This window comes from Perca fluviatilis, chromosome 13 (assembly GCF_010015445.1).
Source record: "Perca fluviatilis chromosome 13, GENO_Pfluv_1.0, whole genome shotgun sequence".
NCBI classification, from domain to species: Eukaryota; Metazoa; Chordata; class Actinopteri; order Perciformes; family Percidae; genus Perca; species Perca fluviatilis.
In genome coordinates, this window is record NC_053124.1 from 18029408 (window position 1) to 18051907 (window position 22500).

Sequence of the window (22500 nt, forward strand, 5' to 3'; positions counted from 1 at the left end):
CCACCAGAGGAGGCCGAGCTGAATGCAAATGGGGAGGGAGCTGCAGATGGAGCTGTTTGTGAAAAATAAACAATCAAAGATTTCAATAAATGTACAGATTATAAATATATAAAAAAAACATTTAATAATATTAAATATTGAATGTGAATGTTTCATTGTTGTTGCTCAAGTATGAAACAGACATCACGATCATGCTTATTATCTGAAACAAACACTATGAACAAATACAGACCTGAAGAGGAGGCAGCAGCAGCCGCAGCAGGAGCGGTGGCTGCTGCTCCAAAGCCGAAGGATGGAGCAGCAGCTGGAGGAGGAGCAGCAGCACTGGCAGGAGCACCAAAGAGGAAGGGCTGAGATGGGGCTGGAGTAGAGTTCAGAGGAGCAGCTGACGGGGCAGCCGGCTGGCTGTCCTGACTCTGGCCGAAGACGAAGGCTTTAGCTGGAGGAGCATCACTTGCGGTTGCAGCAGGCTGACCAAACATGAAATTGCTAGGAGCTGCAGAAGGAGCAGGAGCCTGAGTGGAGCTGCTGCTGCCGCCGAACAGACTGGGTGTCAGGGTGGTGGACGACGAGGTGGTGGAGTTGACGGTGTTGGTGGGATTACTAGCCATAAAGGAAAATGCGGGTTTTGGAGCAGCAGAAGACTCTGTCGGGATAGGAATAGTTGATTAGGGATGCAACGATACACTCGTACACAACGATTCCCGATTTTACCTTCATAAGATTTTCTCACGATTTCTTTTAACAGAAGGAAATGACTGAAAAATATTTCTGTATTTGTATAAACTGTGCAAAACTCCTCAAATCCTCAAAACTGCAACTGAAATAGTATTTTATCTTAAAAAAACAAAAAATACAAAATTAAAGGCTTGTTTATTGCTAAGGACCATATGGTTAAATTCAAATGTTTTTTTAATGTAATAACAATAACTTATAACCCCTTTTCTCACCAATCAATTGCTGTTAAACGACAAAAAGAAGAAACTAGATGGCTGAAAGGGTATTTTACAACAACACTGAACGCAACACAAGCTTGCGGAGCTGGACCCAAACGCAACACTAAAAGTCTCTGGTGTTAACCGACAGCAGCAGTGTCCATGCTGTCTCAAACATGGATAAATTAAGAAAAACAAAGTGCAGCTAGTCTCCTTTGCCTTTAGCTGTAGACCAGTGTTTCTCAACGGGGGCGGTACCGCCCCCTAGGGGGCGTTCAGAAGATGATGGGGGGCGTTGGAAGCAATATTTTGGAAAGGGGGGCGTTGAGGTGCCCTTGGGGGGCGTTTGTTTGAAAGCTAGTTTAAACCAAAGATTCACAATAACAATACATGTTTACACTTAAACTACTTGCAAAAAACAGTTTTCTGCAACATTAAAAACCTGCCAGTTCACGGCACTGCAGCTGGACGAGACGGTGGATCATTGTTCGGCGTAGGCGCTCCGTGCTGCCTTCAAGGAAACGGGAAGTCAGAGCATCGTCTTAAATGAGCGCTGCGTATTTCAGCGGGGAAGCTGCGTTCAGAATAAATAGCAATCGCCGCAGGGTGGTGCACGCGTCCTGATGTATTCTTTAATCCCCCCAATGTAGCACAAGTAGACTTTATATTTCACAGTAACAGTTTTTCGTCAGATCTTTTATAGAACCCAACGTTTCCTACTGTACCTGAAGGCAGCTTAATTTCACGAAGAAAAAGAGAAAAGAGACGAGCGAGAGATTTTTTTTTATTTTTTTTACGAGCGAGAGATATCGACTGTGCTTTGTTGTTTGGCAAACATTTAGCTGTTCACTAAACTCCCGGGCAATTCAGGGCTTGTGTTTGCGGTTTTAAAACTTTCTTGTTGAAGCGATAGAGGAAGAGATGTCGCTGTTTACTGTACGGGACTCCACCTCCTCAAAACGCAGCGCGATGTGGGGTTGCGCTTCTCCAAACGTTTTTTTCTGCTATTTACTCGCAAGACAGGCGATAGCAAACCTAGACTCTTCAAACCTAGACTCTTCAAACCTAGACTCTTCAAACCTAGACTCTTCAAACCTAGACTCTTCTAAGCATCAACAAAGGGCTCTCACTAACTTTCAAAGGTTGTAAACTTATTTCCATTCGGCAGTAGGTGTCGTTCTTCAAGTCGTTTGTCATCACCAAAATGAAAACCTTGTTTCTGTGTGTGTGTGTGCGTGTGTGTGTAATCCTGCTTTTACCCCATGATAAGTGCAAGCTTGTTTTCCGTTGGAACAATTTGAATGAAAAATAGATTTGAATGTTAAATTGCTAGCTGTTTCTGATTGGCTACTGTTAGTGTTTGTAATAATAATAATAATAATAATAATAATAATAATAATAATAATACTACATTTTATTTAAAGCGCCTTTCATGACACCCAAGGTCACTTCACAACCAAAAAAGGACATTCAAATTACAGTCATCTTATAAAGGTGCTGAGGTTCACACCATGCAGCAGGCCTTTTGATAATACCTAATTATAGTTTGAATGTTACATATCTAGTAGTTCTGATTGGCTGCGGTTATTTAATTTGAATGTCAAATGGTTGCATTTAAAAAAAAAAAAACTGTAAATATTTCTATTCACGTGGCTTTTTAGATACCTGGGAAACTAATACATGTGTTGTTTGTCATTCAATGATTTGATTTTTTGATTATTTTTGATAACAATAGTAACGACAATAATAGGCCTATATTAGGGCGTAATCATTAATATCCAGGGCAATTAGCCTACATAATATTTGATGGGGGGCGTTAGGGACCTGGATAATGGATAGGGGGGCGCTGGCACAAAAAAGGTTGAGAACCACTGCTGTAGACTGTTATACGTAGCCAGCTCACGTTAATAGCCAACGGCAGGCTAACGTTCCCTGCTGTATGTTAACAAGCGTCACGCCCTATGCAGTTTAAAAACTGCATCGCGATTAATAAAAAAAAAAAAAAAAATCTCAACCAGTTGTAATCTTTTCACATTTAAAATCGATTTTTAAATCGATTTAAGATGCATCGTTACATTGATTAAGATGTTTAATATAGTACAGTGGTTAAAGGGAAGGTACACAGATTTTTCGTATTAAAGTTAGTGTACTGGTGACGGAATAGTCTGTGAACACAATTGTATGTCTTCTTTGGTTAAGGGGGAGCTTTCTAATGCCCCTGAGGATGTCATTAAGGTTATGTTAGGGACAACACAAATCGTTTATATACAGTACAGGACAAAAGTTTGGACACACCTTCTCATTCAATGAGTTTCCTTTATTTTCATGACTATTTACATTGTAGATTCTCACTGAAGGCATCAAAACTATGAATGAACACATATGGAATTATGTACTGAAATAACTGAAAACATGTCTTATATTTTAGATTCCTCAAAGTAGCCACCCTTTGCTTTTTTGATAGCGCTGCAAACCCTTGGTGTTCTCTCAATGAGCTTCATGAGGTAGTCACCTGAAATGGTTTTCACTTCACAGGTGTGCCTTGTCAGGGTTAATTAGTGGAATCTTTTCCCTTATTAATGGGGTTGGGACCATCAGCTGTGTTGTGCAGAAGTCAGGTTGATACACAGCCGACAGCCCTATTGGACAACTGTTAGAATTCATATTATGGCAAGAACCAATCAGCTCATTAAAGAGAAACGAGTGGCCATCATTACTTTAAGAAATGAAGGTCAGTCAGTCCGGAAAATTGCGAAAACTTTGAATGCGTCCCCAAGTGCAGTCGCAAAAACCATCAAGCGCTACAACCAAACTGGCTCACATGAGGACCGCCCCAGGAAAAGAAGACCAAGAGTCACCTCTGCTGCTGAGGATAAGGTCATCTGAGTCACCAGCCTCAGAAATCGCAAGTTAACAGCAGCTCAGATTAGAGACCAGATGAATGCCACACAGAGTTCTAGCAGCAGACACATCTCTAGAACAACTGTTAAGAGGAGACTGCGCGAATCAGGCCTTCATGGTCAAGTAGCTGCTAGGAAACCACTGCTAAGGAGAGGCAACAAGCAGAAGAGATTTGTTGGGGCCAAGAAACGCAAAGAATGGACATTAGACCAGTGGAAATCTGTGCTTTGGTCTGATGAGTCCAAATTTGAGATCTTTGGTTCCAACCGCACAAAGCATGGAGGAGGAGGTGTGATGGTGTGGGGGTGCTTTGCTGGTGACACTGTTGGGGATTTATTCAAAATTGAAGGCATACTGCAACCAGCATGGCTACCACAGCATCCTGCAGCGACATGCCATCCCATCCGGTTTGCGTTTAGTTGGACCATCATTTATTTTTCAACAGGACAATGACCCCAAACACACCTCCAGGATGTGTAAGGGCTATCTGACCAAGAAGGAGAGTGATGGAGTGCTGCGCCAGATGACCTGGCCTCCACAGTCACCGGACCTGAACCCAATCAAGATGGTTTGGGGTGAGCTGGACCGCAGAGTGAAGGCAAAAGGGCCAACAAGTGCTAAGCATCTCTGGGAACTCCTTCAAGACTGTTGGAAAACCATTTCAGGTGACTACCTCTTGAAGCTCATCAAGAGAATGCCAAGAGTGTGCAAAGCAGTAATCAGAGCAAAGGGTGGCTACTTTGAAGGAACTAGAATATAAGACATGTTTTCAGTTATTTCACACTTTTTTGTTAAGTACATAATTCCATATGTGTTCATTCATAGTTTTGATGCCTTCAGTGAGAATCTACAATGTAAATAGTCATGAAAATAAAGGAAACGCATTGAATGAGGTGTGTCCAAACTTCTGGCCTGTACTGTATACTGTATTTATCTCAGCCTCTGCCACTTCAATTTTGACTCAATCACACTCCACATTCCCAAATTTATGAAAGTGCAATACTAATTACACTAACTTTGGCTTGATTTTGAACATCTGTTTCAACTTTAACCTACTATAGTTAACGCAGCGGTGTGCCCACAGTGCACAATTTTACTGAGAACAATGCTCTCTTTTGTTTTTGAAGGCCTTAAACTTAAACTCGCCAACTGCAACTACAAGCCGTTCTGTTGGCTGTTGAGCAGTTCCACCAGAGCAGTTGGGGGTTGATGGCCTTGTTCATGGGCATCTCAGTGGAAAGAAAAAGCTTGCAGTGATCAAATGATGGTTTAGGTGTTTACAGTAGGATGTTGTGTCACCCACAACTCAGCAATAAATTTGTTGACAGAAAGTCATTAACAAAAAAATTTTCTTTTAAAGAAAACAAATGAACTTATAAAAAGAACTTATCAAGGAGTTATACTGTATATGAACAGAAAGCATAGCATTTGACAAAATAATTACTACAGTATCACTGTCCAAACTTTCTCTCACCTGTAGCACTTTGTCCAAAGGTAAAAGAGGGCCCCGTTGAAGCCTCAGCGGTAGACGTTTCACTCTTGTCTGCTGGCTTGCCAAAATTATACGCAGGTGGAGGTTGTTCTGTTGGAGCACTGGGCTTGCTGAAGGAAAATCCTCCTGAGGCGGCCGGTGCAGCATCTGCATCTTTATTAGCAGCACCAAAGAGGAAGGCAGATGGAGCTGAGGAGGCAGTGGCTTCCTTCTTTTCCTCTGGCTTCCCAAAGGTAAAGGTGGGAGCAGCTGGCTCTTTGTCTGCCTGTAAGGATCCAAACGTAGAGCCACCTTGCGGTGTTGTGGCCGCCAAACTTCGCTCGCCCAATCTCCCAAATACAGACCCAGTGGTGGTAGTTGTGGTGGTGGTGGAGGAGTTGGTGGATGTGGTGTCATTTGATGATGCTGCATTGTCACTTTTCTCTTGAGAGGAAGCAGGAGGAGTGACACTAACAGAGGAAGAAGTGGTGTCTGAGGTTTTCTCTTCCGGTTTTGACAGTCCAAAAGTGAAGCCACCCTTAGGGGAGTCATTTACTGTGCTAGATGATCCAGTTCCAAATGCTATCCCACCGCTGGCTCCAAACTTAAACCCAGAACCTGTGGCAGGTTCGTCTGACTTTTTGTCATCACCAGAGGCAGCCCCAAATTTAAAGCCCTCAGATGAGCTGCCGAATTTGAACCCTGATGAGGCAGTATCGTCTTTAGAAGTTGTTTCTGAGGAGGAGCTTCCAAATGGGACTCCAAATTTGAATCCACCTGACGATGAGGACTCTGTCAATGAGCCTCCAAACTTGAAACCAGATACAGACGTACTATCTGATGTGCCAAACTTAAAACCTCCAGAACTAGAGCCGGAAGTCCCCCCAGCTGATGAAACAAAAGACGAACCAAAAGCTGAAGAGAAACAAAGGATAACAAAAATAAAAAAAGGTGAAAAGTCTGGATTAGGTACAGGTTTTATTGCAAAAGTCTCAGGTTTCTCAAAACGTAATATTTTCACTCGATTTTGTATTGTTATCTTGACCGTTTAATATGATGCTAACAAACAAAAGATTGAGCAACATGTCATCTGGGTCACATCAATATCATACTGCCCTAATGCATAAAACAACACACACACACACACACACACACACACACACACACACACACACACACACACACACACACACACACACACACACACACACACACACACACACACACACACACACACACACACACACACACACACACACACACACACACACACACACACACACACACACACACACACACACACACACACACACACACACACACACACACACACACACACACTTTTGATTTATTACAAAAAGGTGAAAGAAGAAAATAGTGGGTCGCTTTTGTTACCTTTGGGCTCCACGCTAGCTCCAGGTTTGGCTGCCTGACAGGCAACACACTGTACATCAACAGCCTTATTCTGTACAAGACAGACATCACAATCCCAGGCGCCCTCTGGCTTCTTGAATGCGTCTCCCAACCCAAACACTGGAGCGCTGCTGGCTGAAGAGGCTCCAGCTGAAGCTCCTGTTGTAAAGATGAGTAAAGAAATATGCTTTACTAAACTAACAATTACCATTTAAGATGTCAATACATCAATGTCAGTTAATGGAATTATACTCTTATGGAAAACAAAAACTCAACACTTTGTAGAATATCAAATATGAACACTACCATGGTTGGGCTCTCATTACCTGGTTTAGCGCTCATGCAGGCCACGCACTTTGTGTCCTCTGCCTTGTTTTCTACCAAACATGTATCACATTCCCATGCACCCTCAGGTTTTTTGAACTTGTCTCCAAATCCAATGAACCCTGTAGAAAGGGGGGCTGTGGGTGTGGATACAGTCTTAACAGCTGAGAAGGCAGAAGGAAGAGTCAGTGAGGGTTTAAGCCCTGTCCCAGGTTTGGCCGTTTCACAGGCCACACACTTTACTGCTTCAGGTTTGTTTAGAACAAGGCATGTGTCACAGTCCCAAGTTCCTGCAGGTTTGGAGAACATTGTGCCAAAACCTGCAGTGGTTGTAGTGGTGGAGGTGGTGTTCATGCTGCCGCTGCTCTCTAGCCCAACCGAGGTGGCGGCTGAAGGTTTACTGTCCATAGACTTGCAAGAGGAGAAATTGGGCGGTGGTGCTGTACAGCAAACACACTTTGTGTCTGATGGCTTGTTCTGCACCATGCAGACATCACAGCTCCAGCCTGGCGGGGCTTTGAATGCATCGCCAAACGCTGTTGAAGAGAGGGAGGAGGTGGTTGAGGTGGTGGAGGAGGGGGCTGTGGATTGTGTGGAGATCTGCAGGAGAGCGTTGTCTGGGCCGGGGGAAGTCCGAACAACAGGAGAGGCAAAGCCTAGACACAGAACAAGTAAAGGATTAAAACAGCACCTTGTGAACCAAACCATGCAAACCAAACACTGTAAATGTGTAATGAGTTATGGACTCTAACCAGGTGCTTTGAGAAGATCCAGCACACTGCCCTGCTTCAGGGTCTTAGCTGGTTTGAAGGGTCCTTCAAAATCTTCTGTGCTTTTGCTAGCTACTGCCTTCACTGTAGAACACATGAAAACACAAAAGATCAAACCTGAGATCAAGTTTCCTCAGTAAAGGCATAGAGTCAGCATCATGCCAAGTGTAAGAAAACTCTTACCTGCAGCCACTATGGGAGAGGCCAGCTTCCCATTTGACATGGAGGGAGCTAACTTTGCTACAGGTGCACTAAACGTGAATCCAGCCTACAAACAAGAAATGCTAATTATTATCATAATTATTATCATGTTACTATTGTAAATAGTTATCTTATCAATTAGTTATCATTAAGAGACAAACTGTTTACTTACTGAGGGGGAAAAGGAAGGAGGACTAGCAGCAGTTGCTTTGACAATAGGGGAGGAAAATGTATACGGTGCACAGAGGGGTGTCGAGGTCGTTGGTGGCTCCTGGAAGAAACAATTTTGCAATATGCATAAATAATGTTAACCCAATAGACTGGTAGTAGCGTTGTAGGGGAATGAGACAATTTTAAGACTGACCTTATTTGTGACCGTTTCCTTAGCGGGAGTCACAGGTGTGAGATTGGGGGCCGTGCTGATGGTGGTGGAGGTGGTGAGAGGTGGAAGAGGTGTGGAGAAGCTGAAGGTGGGCAAGGCAGAGGTGCTGATGGGAAGTGAAATGGTTGGTAGGTCCAGTACCTCAGACACCTAAAGTCAGAACACAAGCAGGACTATCATTGTGTACCATTGTCAGCAATTTCAGATAAAGATAAACTCATGTTTGATATTGATCTGAATGCATCAAGGCACATTATCAATGACCTGCAAGAAAAAGGCCAAAAAAAAAGATGGGAAGATGATACACGTTTTTAGCCTTATTACTTGAATTATTTGCTGAAATAAATAAAGTGCAACACATACACACATACATATATATATACATATACATACATACATATATAAAAAAACCACCCCCTTATGGCAGCACTTCACCCAGCCAACACCAAGGAAGGCCAAATGCAAATGCATGTTTGACTTATTTTTTTTATACATTTATACAATATGTTTTTACATCATACATTTTTAATTTAAGTATAGAAGTGCAGATTGGTGAAGTGTTCAATAAATGTTTTTGTTGAGAAATTTTGTGTATCTTAAATAATTAGGGTTCTATTTTATCTTTCAAATCGGCTGACCCCGATTTCTAAAAACCCATATCAGTCAACCTCTAGTTAGGATATAAAAAAATGTATAATGTTATTGTCGATACACATAGTTTTTGGATACAGAGCTTTGATGTTGTTGTTTTTTTAAATGCAAGGCCTTTACCTCCTCCTCTTCAGGGTGTTTAGAGGAAGGCCGTGTAGTGGTCCTCTCTCTCTTCATCTTGCCTCCTCCAGAGCTCACGCTGCTGGCTGCAGGCGTGCTGGACAGAGGATAGGCTGGGCTACCGGAACCCAATGTGCTAGTAGTGAAGGGGTAGACAGGAACAGGTAAAGTAAGTTAAACAAACTAAACACGATACAGAGAGCAGTCAGGCATCCAAACACAAACATGTTTGGCAATAACTAGGATTGTGGTGATTAGGTTATGTTGGCTTGCTTTTTTACTTAAGTAAAGGTTTCTTTGCCGATGAATTAGAGCAACCCTGTCTTACCTTCGAGATGGACCTGGGGTTGCTTCAGGTAGTTGCAGTGATTGTCTTGTGGGCTAAGGGAAAATAAATGGCAACAAATTTAGCATCAAGTTTGTATTGACTCTATTTGGCTGCAAGTTTTATATAGAGGAACAATGTTTTGACGTGATATAATCCAGCACTGGGTTTCTGACCGTGTCTTTTGGGGTCCTGTCCAGAGTTCGGCTCACTCCTCCAGGAGTCAGCGTCGGCCTGAAGGAGACAGAGCGGTTTCCTGAGACCGACACTGCAGCAGGAACCACCAACCTCTGCACCGGTGGGAGGGTGGAATCCATCTGAATTAAAGAAAAGGTGGTTAAAAGGTGCTCTAAGTGATGTGACGCGTTTTTTAGGCAACATCATTTTTTGTCACATACAGCAAACCTCTCTTCACTATCTGCCTGTCCCCTGAACACACTAGAGGTGTTGAAATTAATCACACAATCAATGCATTGCATCGCGGACATGGACGATGCAGTGGCTCACCATAATAGATTTTAACGTGATGACGTCGCCCGTTAATTTTCCCACACACACACGAGAGTGGAGAGGATCGCAAATCGAGAAGAGGAAAGAAAACACTGAGAAACATCGAGAGACACTAGTTAGCTTGGAAACAATCTAAGTGCAATAACGAAGCTGAAGAGGTGTAGCTACACTACGACACTTTTCCTGTAACAGCAGTGGTTTAGAACAAACTTGCTAGTGCTAACGGACTACCTAAAGTCGGAGCTAACGGCGGAGAGTTGCTGGTTCGGAGGAGGCTGATTTTGGACTGGAGAGGACGACAGCGAGTTTCCCTGTTGAAGAGGACTTTGCCGTAGCTGGTGACTGGTTTTCGTGTTTGAGCTGTGTTTCTTGGACTAACAGCTAACTGTAAGTTGGATTTCTGTGCGTTTGCTTCACTGAAGATAACGTCCTGCTGGCTGCTGCACGTCCACATGAGCCCGCAACTTTTTTTCTCTCTCTTGGTGTGGGTGGGTAGGTGTGTGTTAACACAGTGGTTTAATAGGGTTTGAGTAAGTTTTACATTGAAATGCTGTAAGGAGGAATACTTTTGTGTAGCTGGAGTGTTTTAAGTGGAAACTGATAGAGAAACTGGTAAAGGGGTAGCTAGTTGTGTGTAATATCATTTGAAGAAATATTGCCGTTATCATATTTGAAGGGTGTGATTTGTGTTATGTTTTTTTTTGTTATTCAATCTAACGGCTAAATGTTATTTATACATTTAAATTATTGTTCAGTAAAACGGTACCCTTTTAGTTAAAGAGTTGTCTGGGGTCAGTTATTCCAATACAGCACAATAGATTTGCTGGTTAATGACTAATCCAAAATAGGTAAACCTTCATGGTAGCTACTTTAAAGAAATGAACCCAAACACTTCATCATTCCAGTCTGAAGTTACATATTGCAGCTTGGGCATTGCACTTGACAATGCAAGTTTGTCAAGTCAAATATCCTACATATTTTTTTTGAAATGTTTTGTAGTATTTCACCTAGGGTAATTTGCAGAATGACCTCGAACCCAAGCTTTCAGAAGCTTTTTACACGTGGGCGAACATTGGGAGAGTTAGCGTAGAGTAGCGTTAGCCGCTGAATAGCTTAACGCGAGGGCTAATGGATCCGGTATTGTTTCTTAACATTACCCACTAATGACGCCGAAATGATACCAAAGGTCTGCGTACTAGTGTATTGGTTTGCACTCATAAAAGCGATGGGATTTGTAAGTACACCAGAAGTTTATAGTAAATAACACTTGCCTGCTGGCTTCTGCTCTCTGCTGTTGTTGTTGCTGTTAAGCGAGTGCTTAGATTAACAATTTTACAAATTACAACACCGAAAGAGATGCAACAAAAATATTTTTTAATTTAACTTATTTTTTAAAGTAAGTGCTGTAGTATAACTAGCAGGAGACAAGTAATAATTGAGGTAAGTTTGGAGACATTACCTTATTTAATCATTAAATTAATAAATATTTTTGTTGCATCTCTTTTCGGTGTTGTAATTTGTAGATGTCCCTAAGCACTCTTACTGCCCGGTAGTAACAGCAGCAGCAGCAGCAGCAGAGAGCAGAAGCCAGCAGGCAAGTGTTATTTACATAAACTTCTGGTGTACTTACAAATTTTACAATCCATCGTTTTATGAGTGCATAACCTATTTGTACTACTGTAGACGTTTGGTATCATTTCGGGCATTATTAGTGGGGTAATCGGTTAAAACACCTCGGATCCATTAGCCTCTGCGCTAAGCTATTCAGCTGATAACACTACGCTACGCTAACGCTCCCAATGTTCGACCCAGGTGAAAAAAGCTTCTGGGGGGGTGTTTGGCTCGAGATCATGGTGCAAAGGACCCTAGGGTGAAATTACTCCGAACCATCACTTTAATAGAAAAATGTATTTTGAAGCATTGTGATGCATTGAGATATCGAATCGAAGACCTGATAATCGTAATCGAATCAGGAGATCAGTGAAGAATCACACCTCTAGAACACACTGTAAATGTGGTCTCTGTAGACAGCCCAGGCTCCACAAACGGCAACAAAAACAAACTGCGCCAACCTGCACAATGAACCATAACAAACAGAGTTCCAGCCAATAACAGACAAGAGGAGAACCAGCTCCTTCTTGTCGTGACATCACTTGGAGCACCTTTAAATATAGGTAAAAGATAAGATTTGGAATTAACGAAGGTGGCATGCTTAATTCTACCGCTAGCCGACGCTCGTCAATCGATCTAGGTTAACCAACAAGCAGGCAACGGAGTCCCTGTTTGGGAGGCTTGGACATAGTTTCCGCACTCCATGTCCGCGGACAGCTGCGGACTTATACCGGTCGCGCAGCCACAATGTTCTGTGCATTGTTGTGGACACAAACCCCAAATCAATCATGAAAGGCCACGTTACATAGTAGGCTTTCTTGTTTTGGACCAGCGAGGGTCAATAGTTGTTGATTTACAAAGCAGCTGTCACAGCTGGGAATGCCTAACAGTTATTACTAAGGATAAGTCCAGAGCTGGCACGATTACACACACACACACACACACACACACACACACACACACACACACACACACACACACACACACACACACACACACACACACACACACACACACACACACACACACACACACACACACACACACACACACCTGTCTATCAGCCGAGGAGAATCCTGTTAACGGGTGTAAAGGAGGCCAACAGACTGTAGGACAGGAAATGACAGGAGGACAAACCACAACAAGTGCTGCTGGGTTTATACAATGATATCGCTGTTCATATCACTAAGCCTTTTGCTAAATTGCAAAACACACTGGGTAGAGGACACAAGTCAAGTTTGGTTGTTGATTTGCAGTAAGCTTAAAGTTATACAGGGACACAGTTATGAAATTGGAAAAACAAGGCTCAATGTTGATAGCTACATGCAAAGGAATTTTTGACAAACCAAGCATGAGGATACCATCACAAGAATTTTTAAATTCTGTACTTACACGTTTTTTTTTCGACTGGAAAGGTGAAACATCTAGATTTGTGCCATCCATTGACTGCAAAGACAGAAATTCATGTAAGAAACCCATTTTATTATTAGACAAAATCAGAGGTTTATAGGTTGTTTTGATGTCAGGATTTATAATCACATACAGTTATGTACTGTAAAATGTGTCAACGCAAACAAATGCTTACAATACATATTAAATAAATATATATCAAAAGCTCTTACTGCTGACAGGGGGGAGGAGGCAGCTGCTGCTGGGATTCTCCTGGCATCCTGTAGAAGAAAAATATAAATGCATCACATTGTTTTAACAATAACATGTTAATTGGCAAAATATTTAATGTCTAACCACTGTCCAACTTTGAGATGAAATAAAGTTTGAACAGAGATGGTGTGTGTGTGTGTGTGTGTGTGTGTGTGTGTGTGTGTGTGCACTCACAGCCAGCGGGCTTGACATGCGCTCCAAGGACTGAAGGATGCGTCTGGCTGTGGCACTCGTCACCCCACAGGGCTGAGCACCAGCAGGCTTGGCCTTGATCTGTCTCCTCACTGGGGCCTACAGATCAGATGAGCTAATTTAGTGTCCAATTCAATTAATAAGATTCACAATAAAGTCACATTCCTCCTATGATGTGTGTCAGAGCTCACCCAATAAAGGCTGCTAAAATTGAACAGCCAGAACACTAAATGCATATGAATTAAGACTAGTGCGCTAGCTCATCATATGAAGTTATTTTTATTTATTTATTTATTATAAATTATTTGACCATGGACACACAAGTCTGTGCAGTTCTCACTAGCTCACCTGGTACGGTGTTCCAGGACGAGCACGAGAGCTCCTGACCGCAGCAGCTCCACCATACATGGTCTTCCCGGGGTAGAAGGGTGAATCGCCAAGCTGGCTGGAGTTTAGCACTGTGCTGTTTAATGATGACTGGAACAGAGACGGTTAAATCAAATTACATTAGGAGAAATTATTAAAATTTCATTGTATTACTAATCAATGGCATTCTCAAAGATCAACTCAATATTTTAAAGTAGCTAAACAAAACCGTCTTGAGTAGAATGCAAATACATCCTGCACTCTTTTCAATATTTAATAGTTTTTCAACTTCTTTACCCTTTTTTTTTTTTCCATTTTTTTTTAAAAGCAGCTGTTTTCTTCTCAAAAAAAAAAAAAAAAAATTTTTTAATAAAAAAAAAAAAAAAAAAAAAAAAAAAAAAAAAAAAAAAAATTAAAAAAAAAAAAAAAAAAAAAAAAACAGATTTTTAAAGTAGTTGTTTTTTTTTTTAAAAAAAAAAAAATAAATTTTTTTTTTTTTAAAAAAAAAAAAAAAATTTATTTTTTTTTTTTTTTTTTTTTTTTTTTATTAAAAAAAAAAAAAATATGAGTCAGCTAGACTGAGTTGTGGTGTCTGGCATGCTGCCACCCATGCACATGAAAAGGAAACGTGCTGAATGCAACAAATCAAGATACTGTCTGGCTGCGAGTGACAGTAACATTGGTTTTCCAGATGATGCACGTGATTTAATAAAAGTCATTTAGTTATTCATTACTGAAGTTGAAACTTGAGGTATTAAAATGTACCTACACCTAAAATGTATTGGTTGCTTTGAAATGGTACACATCACTTTCATAGAGTTTGGGTTCACAGACAAAATTCAAGACTGACATGTTAGTGTTTTCGCTATATACATTTAGGCAGTCTGCTGTGAAATATGACAGCTACGTAACATGGAAAATAGCATTATGGGCTCTGAAGAAGAAGCTAACGTTAGCGCATCCTGCGGTCCCTCTGCCACTGACTCCCCGCAGCAGGAGACAACGTATTCACGCTACACGCTGTATTCACTTACTGTTTAAAACTTTTTCTAGGTTAGTGGGGATGCATAATCCTCAAAACCAACATGAAACAAACTTGGTAATGTTAACCTAAACATTTGTTTTGTAACTAAAGTGTATGTAATATGAGCTGTGACATTAAATTACCTGCTTCACGTAAGGTTATCCTAAGGTACCGTTGGCAAATTTGCCCGCTGACAGCAAAGTTATTGTTCATATTATAATGACAGCAGTAGTAGCCATAGATAGTGCAAAGCTGATCAAAGATGTACATTGCAAAATCTATGTGGAATTGTTCATTAGCTATGTATGTTTGATAGCTGTAAAGCTGAACAGACTTACAGTAGTAAAACAGATTTATATGATCCAAAGACTTTCTGTAAGAGAAAGGATACTATATCCTGGATAATAATTGTAAGACATATGCTTTTGAGAAATGATTGCAAATAAAGCAAAAATGTTTCTAAAAAGGAAATGCAGCATGTAGTAGCTGTTTCAGCATAATCTGTTAATATGGGATCTGGCTAGGAGTCATTGCTGCCGATCGGCTCTGTTGAGTTTTACGCCATCTCCTGGACTTTCTCTTGCACTCATCTATTTGGGCACTGCCGTGGCATGCGTTAAAAGGCGCAAGATGGAAGTGTTCCTCAGTAGTAGCGCTGCAACTAACAATTATTTTCATAGTTGATTAATCTGTCGATTTTTTCTCGATTAATCAATTAATTGTTTGGTCTCTAAAATGTCAGAAAATTGTGAATAACGTGGATCAGTGTTTCCCAAAAGCCCAAGATAACGTCCTCAAATGTCATGATCGTCCATAACTCTAAGATATTCAGTTTACTGCCACAGAGGAGAGAAGAAACTAGAAAATATTCACATTTAAGAAGCTGGAATACATTTTTTTTTCTTTTTACACTTTTGTCTTAAAAAATTACTCAAACCGACTAATAAAAAAAAAAAAAAAATAGTTGGCAATTAATTTGAGTTGACAACTAATCGATTAACCGTTCAGCACAGACCTAAAACAAACCCTGACACATCAAAATGCAGAGGTTTGTGGCACAGATCTTTTCTTTTAGCAGGCGTTGTTCAGTATCTTGATGAACAGACACACAGATACTCACATTGGAGGAAGTTCCAAATACAGACAGGTTGAAAGCAGGCCTTTTCAGACTGGACTGGGCATGTTGAGGCCCAGAGTGTGTTCTGTCCATCTCTGGGGACCAAAGTTGGGGAAGTGATGCCGTTTTGGAAGTAGGGACATCTGTTAAAGAGACAGAAAAAGAAAAGAGATTTTTATAATGTCTCAAACCATTTTAAGAGAGCACCAAAGCAGAAATCTAACTCAGTGGTCCAGTCTCTACATTCCAGGCCTGAGCCAATCTACACATAAAAGAAATATAGTCGCCTACACCAGCCTCTACCTACTGCAACACTAATAGTTTAGTAATAGATTTACCAAGTATTCCTAAAGTCAGCAGGCACAGACAATGAAAAAAAAAAAAAAAAAAAAAAAAAAAGGAAACCTGATCATCACACATTCTGCCATTTTTGTAGTTTCACACATTTAAATCAACCGCATAATGACTAGGGCAGGGGTGGGCCAATCATGTGCAATAAACAGCCAACCGTCTGCAGGTTCTCTTTCCATCACATAATATTTTGCACCAGGCATAAAACAGACAAAAAGCCAAAAGGGAGTTTGAAAGGGATAAAAACACAATGCAGAGAATGCAAAGATTGTTTGAGACATATGTTGTATAATTTTAATGCAGAAGGTTAAAATATGTTACAGCGGCTATGAGTCTCAATCAATAATGTAAATTTAATAGTAGCCTGATAGCGTGCACACAGAGAATTTGTCCATGTAGTTTATTCAAATAACTTAATTCTATCATCCCGTCAAAATAAATTACTGAAAACATGAATTGATCACTTCAGAGAATTTTCATTCAGTTGTTTACACACAATTACAAGGTGATCAAACATCACACGTAAAACTCTTTATACTGAAGTTCGAACATCAGTTCAATTACCTTTCGCCACCACGGAGGGCAAAATGTGTGGAAAGTTACAGATTTTGTCTCAATACGGCCTACTTCTTTGTGATTTGTAATGTTGCAACTATGCTGCAGTTATATTTACATCTATACAGACATCCCAGACTTTAAAGACACCCAAACACGTCAATCTACGCAAAGAAAACACTTCTTGCTCAAATGCTCTGCTTTTACCTTTGTCTGAGGCACGGGAGGAAAAGCCGCTAGTGGTGGAGATGTTATCATCTTCGTGCTGAGAGAGGTTATCTTTGATTTCTTTGACCAAAGAGAAGCCTGTGGAAAAGGGTCCAGGGGCTGAGGAGGTGGATGGTTGGGAGAAGAGGCTGCTGGAGGCCCCCAAGGTCGGCGAAGAGGCATCCAGCGGGGGAAAGTGGAGGTGAGAACGACTCAGAGGAGGTCGAGATAGCACATACTCCTGAAAGTTCAGGGATGCCCGGCTGGTTGAGGGCTCTGTGCGAGAGAGAAAGAAGTCAGATGAGCTTGGTGGTACAGTACAAGAATTGGCATCCACAGACATGTTTAGTCTCAATTCTCATCCATGGAATATGAACTTCCCTAGCTAATCTTTTTGATGAGATGCGAAGGGACAGACCGAGTCGCTTACCTGCATTACTGGTGCTTGGCTCTGGGGAATCACGTCCATCGAAGGGAAGAGGTCCCTCTTCGCTGCCATTAGGAGGAGGAGGTGGCTGGCAGTTCTGCTCTGTCCCCAGAACAGCCCCTCCTCCTTCAGGAGCATCTTCATTCTTGAAATATTTTTGCAGCCAGGAAGGAACGATGCTCTTTACTGTGTCCGTCACTCGACTGATGAGGCCTGACTGCTGCTGATAAAAACATGGAGAGGAAGCCGTGAACAAGGGATGAAATGAGTGAGAGGCAGAGACAAATGCATATAGACAAAATAAAGTCCCATCAACTCAGGCCATTATTTGTAGCCTCCTCATTAGAAAATTCCCTTACCAATCAGCATTGCATGAAAGTCAATGCATGTACAACATTGCATATGTAAAAGTTCTGCTAACGAATCCTGCAGATTCATTTTTCAACTAACAACACTGTGAAAAATAACAAGATGCTGAGGCAATCAAATATAATGAATTTGTGGCAAAGGAATACCACATAATTTGGTATAACCGTATAAGTCCTTTTCAAGTCATATACAACAGTTCCACAAAATAAAGCAATTAACACTGCATTTACTTTGTGCATAAGCTACACAGGCCCACTTGCAATGAGAAACCATTAGTCCTACCCAGCGCGAAGCAAAACACAAGTATGACAGCGTGAAACTGGGTCAGGCGCTGACTGTGTATGCTTCTGTGAAGCAGTGAGCCAGTGACGCTGTTCCCCACTGTACTGAGGTCAAGATGAATTCCAGTCGGTAAGGATGAGTCCTGTCTCCTACGCCACACTTAGAAAGTAATATAATTTCCAGAAATTTATTTTTATAAGCTGTAGTGAAAAAGTGTCCTTTACATATTCAGGGCACCTCCAGGTCTGAACTGGCTAACTGGAATTTATCCAGTATTTTTGAATAGGTTTGCAGACCTAGGAGTTAGGTCGACAGTATATCGTCTTCACAAAAGATGCAGAAATGCTGTCACACTTGAGCAAAATTTTGCTCCAGTAGTTGAATAGAACAGCATAAGATGCTTCATGACTCAAGGTCCGTTTCATAATGTCCCCAACGGATGGAGCAGTTTGGAGTAGGAAAGGACGACAAAACAGACAAAAACCATAATCTATGAATGCACTGACCTATTAAAAAGGGACAGCATTGAACAAGACGGTGTAAAGCTGTTGAAAGTTTTGTCCAGCTAGCCGAATTTGGGGCTTTTCCCCTGTCTCAACGAGCCACTTTGTAGTCATAAAATTATTTTTTTTAAGCTTTCTTTAGATTGGTACTGAGACTGTACTTGGATGTCTTCAGATTGTGGCTATGCTGCCCCATTGTTTTGTGACAAGAAAGTAGATGAGAAGGGAAAGGTTGAGAAAAGGGGCTAGCTAGATGGTGCGTCACTTCATGTGCATACTGTTTAACCCATGGTAGCTTTCAACTCCTGATAAGAGCCATGTGTGCCTCTTGTTTACTGCTTATCTAAAAAATACACCTGTGGGCCACTCTGCACTTTAACCTTTGTGCAAATACACCCAACTTAAACTAACCAAGAGCAAGTGTAATATCCACCACAGTACTAGTTTACTTAGTGCTAAATAAGCTATTGTTATATGGATTTAGGGGTGCTGCATTTCTGCTGTGGACAGGCCTGGTCATGTGACTAAATGACCTGTTTTGCTCTCTCTGAAGCCATCACGTTGAACTGTTATGCCAGTTACCTAAAGTAGATCAGCGCATCATCACATTTATTCTAGCTTTTCACATGAATAAATGTGTACCCTTACACCCCTTAAGATCGTTGAGTCAGCTGTATTGAAAAGACTCACATTTTTAAGTAAGCAATCCCACAGGTTGTAAGAAGAATTAAAAGCAATACTGCAGACAATACATGTCTAACTATGCTCATGCTTTTTATTCAGAAGTGTTGACTAAACCAGGCTATTGAAGAAAAGCTAAACCCACCATTTAAGGACAACTGTACACAAGATTTGGATAATCACTTTTTTCCTGACTTTAGTCAAGATACATTACATGGACTTCAAACATAATCATGACTTGTCATGACTGAGACACTGTTCAACTTATATTTGCAATTAATCAAACTTAATATTACAAGTTAATGTTTGTCAGTGTGTTGGCATGAATGCATATTCCTGCCAATCTCTTAATTTCCACACTGTATAACCAATTGTGTCAATTTTGTCACCCCATTTATGTCAATGATGGTAGACCAAAAAGTACATTCAAGCCAAAACCAACAATACCCAAGAAATACAATAAATGAAAAACCTGAACTAGTAATAGTTTGTATACATCGCTATAAAATCACTACTGTATAAGTCATAATAATCACATTAACTAACTTTATATGCTTGGCTAAATTATTTACACCTAATACAGTGGTATGGATGGATAACTAATGCCAGCCTTAAACAATGACCATCCATCCAAATCGTGTTTACTAGATTTACAAAATAAAATGGCAAATGAGTGCATCTACTTGATAAACTTTAGCTGGTAACAATGATCAGTTGCTTGTATAATTATCAATATTCAGATTCTCGTCAAACTCCCTGGCTCTATTTTTAAAGTAAACTTTCCAGTATAGTTGCCTCTCCAGTCAGAGAATAAACCAATAGGCTGACATTATTATAAACAACCACGCATGAAGACACGAATTGTCCACTGTTAACATTATAGAGATGTTTTAAAGGCCAACATTAACGCTAGCTTATGTCCAGGCGCCAAGTAAATCCACTCAGGCAACCATGTGGGTTCCTAATCAGCCAATGCTTCCTGCGCAATCCAACTGGCTGAGATTTGGCGTTAGCTAGCCTAGCATCCAAAATGATTTCAGACAGGCCATAAACACAATCTCAAAATGTACATGCATGAAAGGCGGCTACACATAACTGTGGAAATGTGTAATTTAGAATGCCACTTCTCCCTGCGACGCCTATAGAATTTATGAACCGAAGACAACAATGCGTTGCTCGCCAACGCTAGCTAGCATTAGCTACATCAGCTAATAATTACAATTCTACTTCCTTGCATTATGCTAACGAAGCTAGCAGAACTTACGAATAGATCAACGTTGTTTATCCCAATGTGTCAAGTGTGTACTGGTACTTTACTAAATACTGGTTAATTAGTCTAAACGACTCACGGTTCCTTGATTTGACCTGTCAAGTCCGTCTCGTTTTGCTAACCAATAAACCAGCTCACTAGCATTTCCTCTACATGCTAGTAGCGCGTGGAGGCCACGAGCGCTAACAGCAGGCCATAAAATGTCTCCAACAAAACAATAACAAGTGCTAAGACATAATGGCACTGTAATCATCGTACTGTCCTCGACACGGGCTTTTGACGCGAACACTTTTATTCGGTTTACCTGTTTACTCTTGGCGTAAGGTTTAGAGGCGATATGATATCTCCTGCTTCTAATTTTCCCTCCACCCGTGGCCGCCATGGCTTTTTCGTCTGAGAGTCTATCGGTGTTTCGGCGCCGCCGGATAGCTGTCATCCAGCACAGCGGCCACTCACAAAGGAACTATGGGAAATGTAGTAGCTGAACATAACAAAGAGGAAGGTTTGACAAGACTTTATACCACATGAGTCTAACGTGGGGTTATTTTGTGTCATTTGAATGAAAATAATTATATAGCTAAGGTTTTTAAATATGTTATTGTTTATATTATCGATGGGAAGCATACTTTAGTCATTTTAGTAGAGCTGAAAAGATTGGTCAATTTATCACTTAGTCAATCAAGAGAAAATGAATCGACAATTTTGATGAGCGATTAATCCCTAATTAGTAAAAAAAAAAAAAAATGTGCAAAGCAAAATGCAATATTTGCTGGGTTCAGTTTCACAATGTGAGGATATATATATTTTTTAACCAAACAATGAATTGATTATTAAAAACATTGCTAGATGAAATAATAATAAAAATAATGATTAGTTGCAGCACTGCATTTTGTCTTTATCCACGGCATACATCACAAAATCACTGGGTATAGCCTAATGAAGATATTGTGATTCCAGGAGATCATTGTGGTAGTTGCAGATTCATTTTCTATTTCAGGTGAGCAAGTACACTTAACCATTATATCTGTCCTAGATCTGGGCGATATGGAGTAAATCAAATATCACAATATTTTTGAACAAATACATTGATGTCGTGTTTGCGGCGGGATTGACTATTGGTGCTTTCACAAAATATTTACACAATGAGATTTTAGATAAATAATCAACAGTACCTAATGTGGATACAATGACTAAGTGGGTAAAAGCAAATATTACAGCTAGTAAGTCTGGTAAGTTCAGAAAATTACATCACTTTACTCTAATGTAGCCTTTAAATACAGGAAAAGACAACACTTGTGTCATTTTACGATATCCAAAATCTAAGACGGTAACTAGTCTCGTATATCGATATATCAATATATTACCCAGCCCTACTCTGTACTACCATATCATTTGGCATTCCTGTGGTAGGCTACTACTGTAACCTATTGTGGTTTACAGGCACCAGGACCTGATCAGATCTGTGGTCGGTTGTTAAAAGCCTGCTGCAGCCAGCTGGCAGGTGTTTTCTGTCATCTGTTCAACCGCTCTCTCTCAGAACATTTAATTCCAGCAACATGGAAATCCTCAGTCATCTGCCCAGTAGCTAAAAAGAGCAATCCCACCTGTAACAATGACTATCGGCCGGTGGCATTAACTTCTCTGGTGATGAAAGGTTTCGAAAGGCTTGTTCTTTCCCAGTTACAGGAGGAGGTCAGCTTGCACGTTGACCCCCTTCAGTTTGCATACAAACGGCACAGAGGTGTGGATGATGCTATATTAACGCTGCTACATGGCACTTATTCCCATCTTGAAAAGCCCAAATCCTTCATTAGATTGGTCTTTGTGGATTTCTCGAGTGCTTTTAATACAGTACAACCACACCTGATGGGAAAAAAATT

At 40.8% G+C, this 22500-nt stretch overlaps 1 protein-coding gene across 2 annotated transcripts in view; it reads right to left on the minus strand.

Annotated features, from left to right (window-relative positions):
• nup153 (nucleoporin 153) overlaps positions 1 to 21067 on the minus strand; it is a 23575-nt gene extending 2508 nt beyond the window's left edge. Inside the window, exons 1-20 of one of the 2 annotated variants that reach the window (XM_039820450.1) lie at positions 20925 to 21067; positions 17519 to 17735; positions 17089 to 17364; positions 15979 to 16118; positions 13817 to 13945; positions 13451 to 13567; positions 13237 to 13284; positions 13007 to 13060; positions 9670 to 9810; positions 9497 to 9549; positions 9169 to 9304; positions 8380 to 8547; positions 8188 to 8286; positions 7998 to 8082; positions 7797 to 7898; positions 7047 to 7700; positions 6703 to 6879; positions 5311 to 6222; positions 233 to 646; positions 1 to 52 (exon numbers count right to left, since the gene is read on the minus strand). The exon at positions 1 to 52 is cut by the window's left edge and continues 167 nt beyond it. In XM_039820450.1, the coding sequence (XP_039676384.1) occupies positions 1 to 52; positions 233 to 646; positions 5311 to 6222; positions 6703 to 6879; positions 7047 to 7700; positions 7797 to 7898; positions 7998 to 8082; positions 8188 to 8286; positions 8380 to 8547; positions 9169 to 9304; positions 9497 to 9549; positions 9670 to 9810; positions 13007 to 13060; positions 13237 to 13284; positions 13451 to 13567; positions 13817 to 13945; positions 15979 to 16118; positions 17089 to 17364; positions 17519 to 17735; positions 20925 to 21056 (4106 nt within the window). In that variant the 5' untranslated portion in view covers positions 21057 to 21067. Of the gene's footprint in view, positions 53 to 232; positions 647 to 5310; positions 6223 to 6702; positions 6880 to 7046; positions 7701 to 7796; positions 7899 to 7997; positions 8083 to 8187; positions 8287 to 8379; positions 8548 to 9168; positions 9305 to 9496; positions 9550 to 9669; positions 9811 to 13006; positions 13061 to 13236; positions 13285 to 13450; positions 13568 to 13816; positions 13946 to 15978; positions 16119 to 17088; positions 17365 to 17518; positions 17739 to 20924 lie in introns of both variants that reach the window. The other variant, XM_039820449.1, reaches the window with a different exon arrangement.
• Positions 21068 to 22500: the final 1433 nt, after the last annotated feature.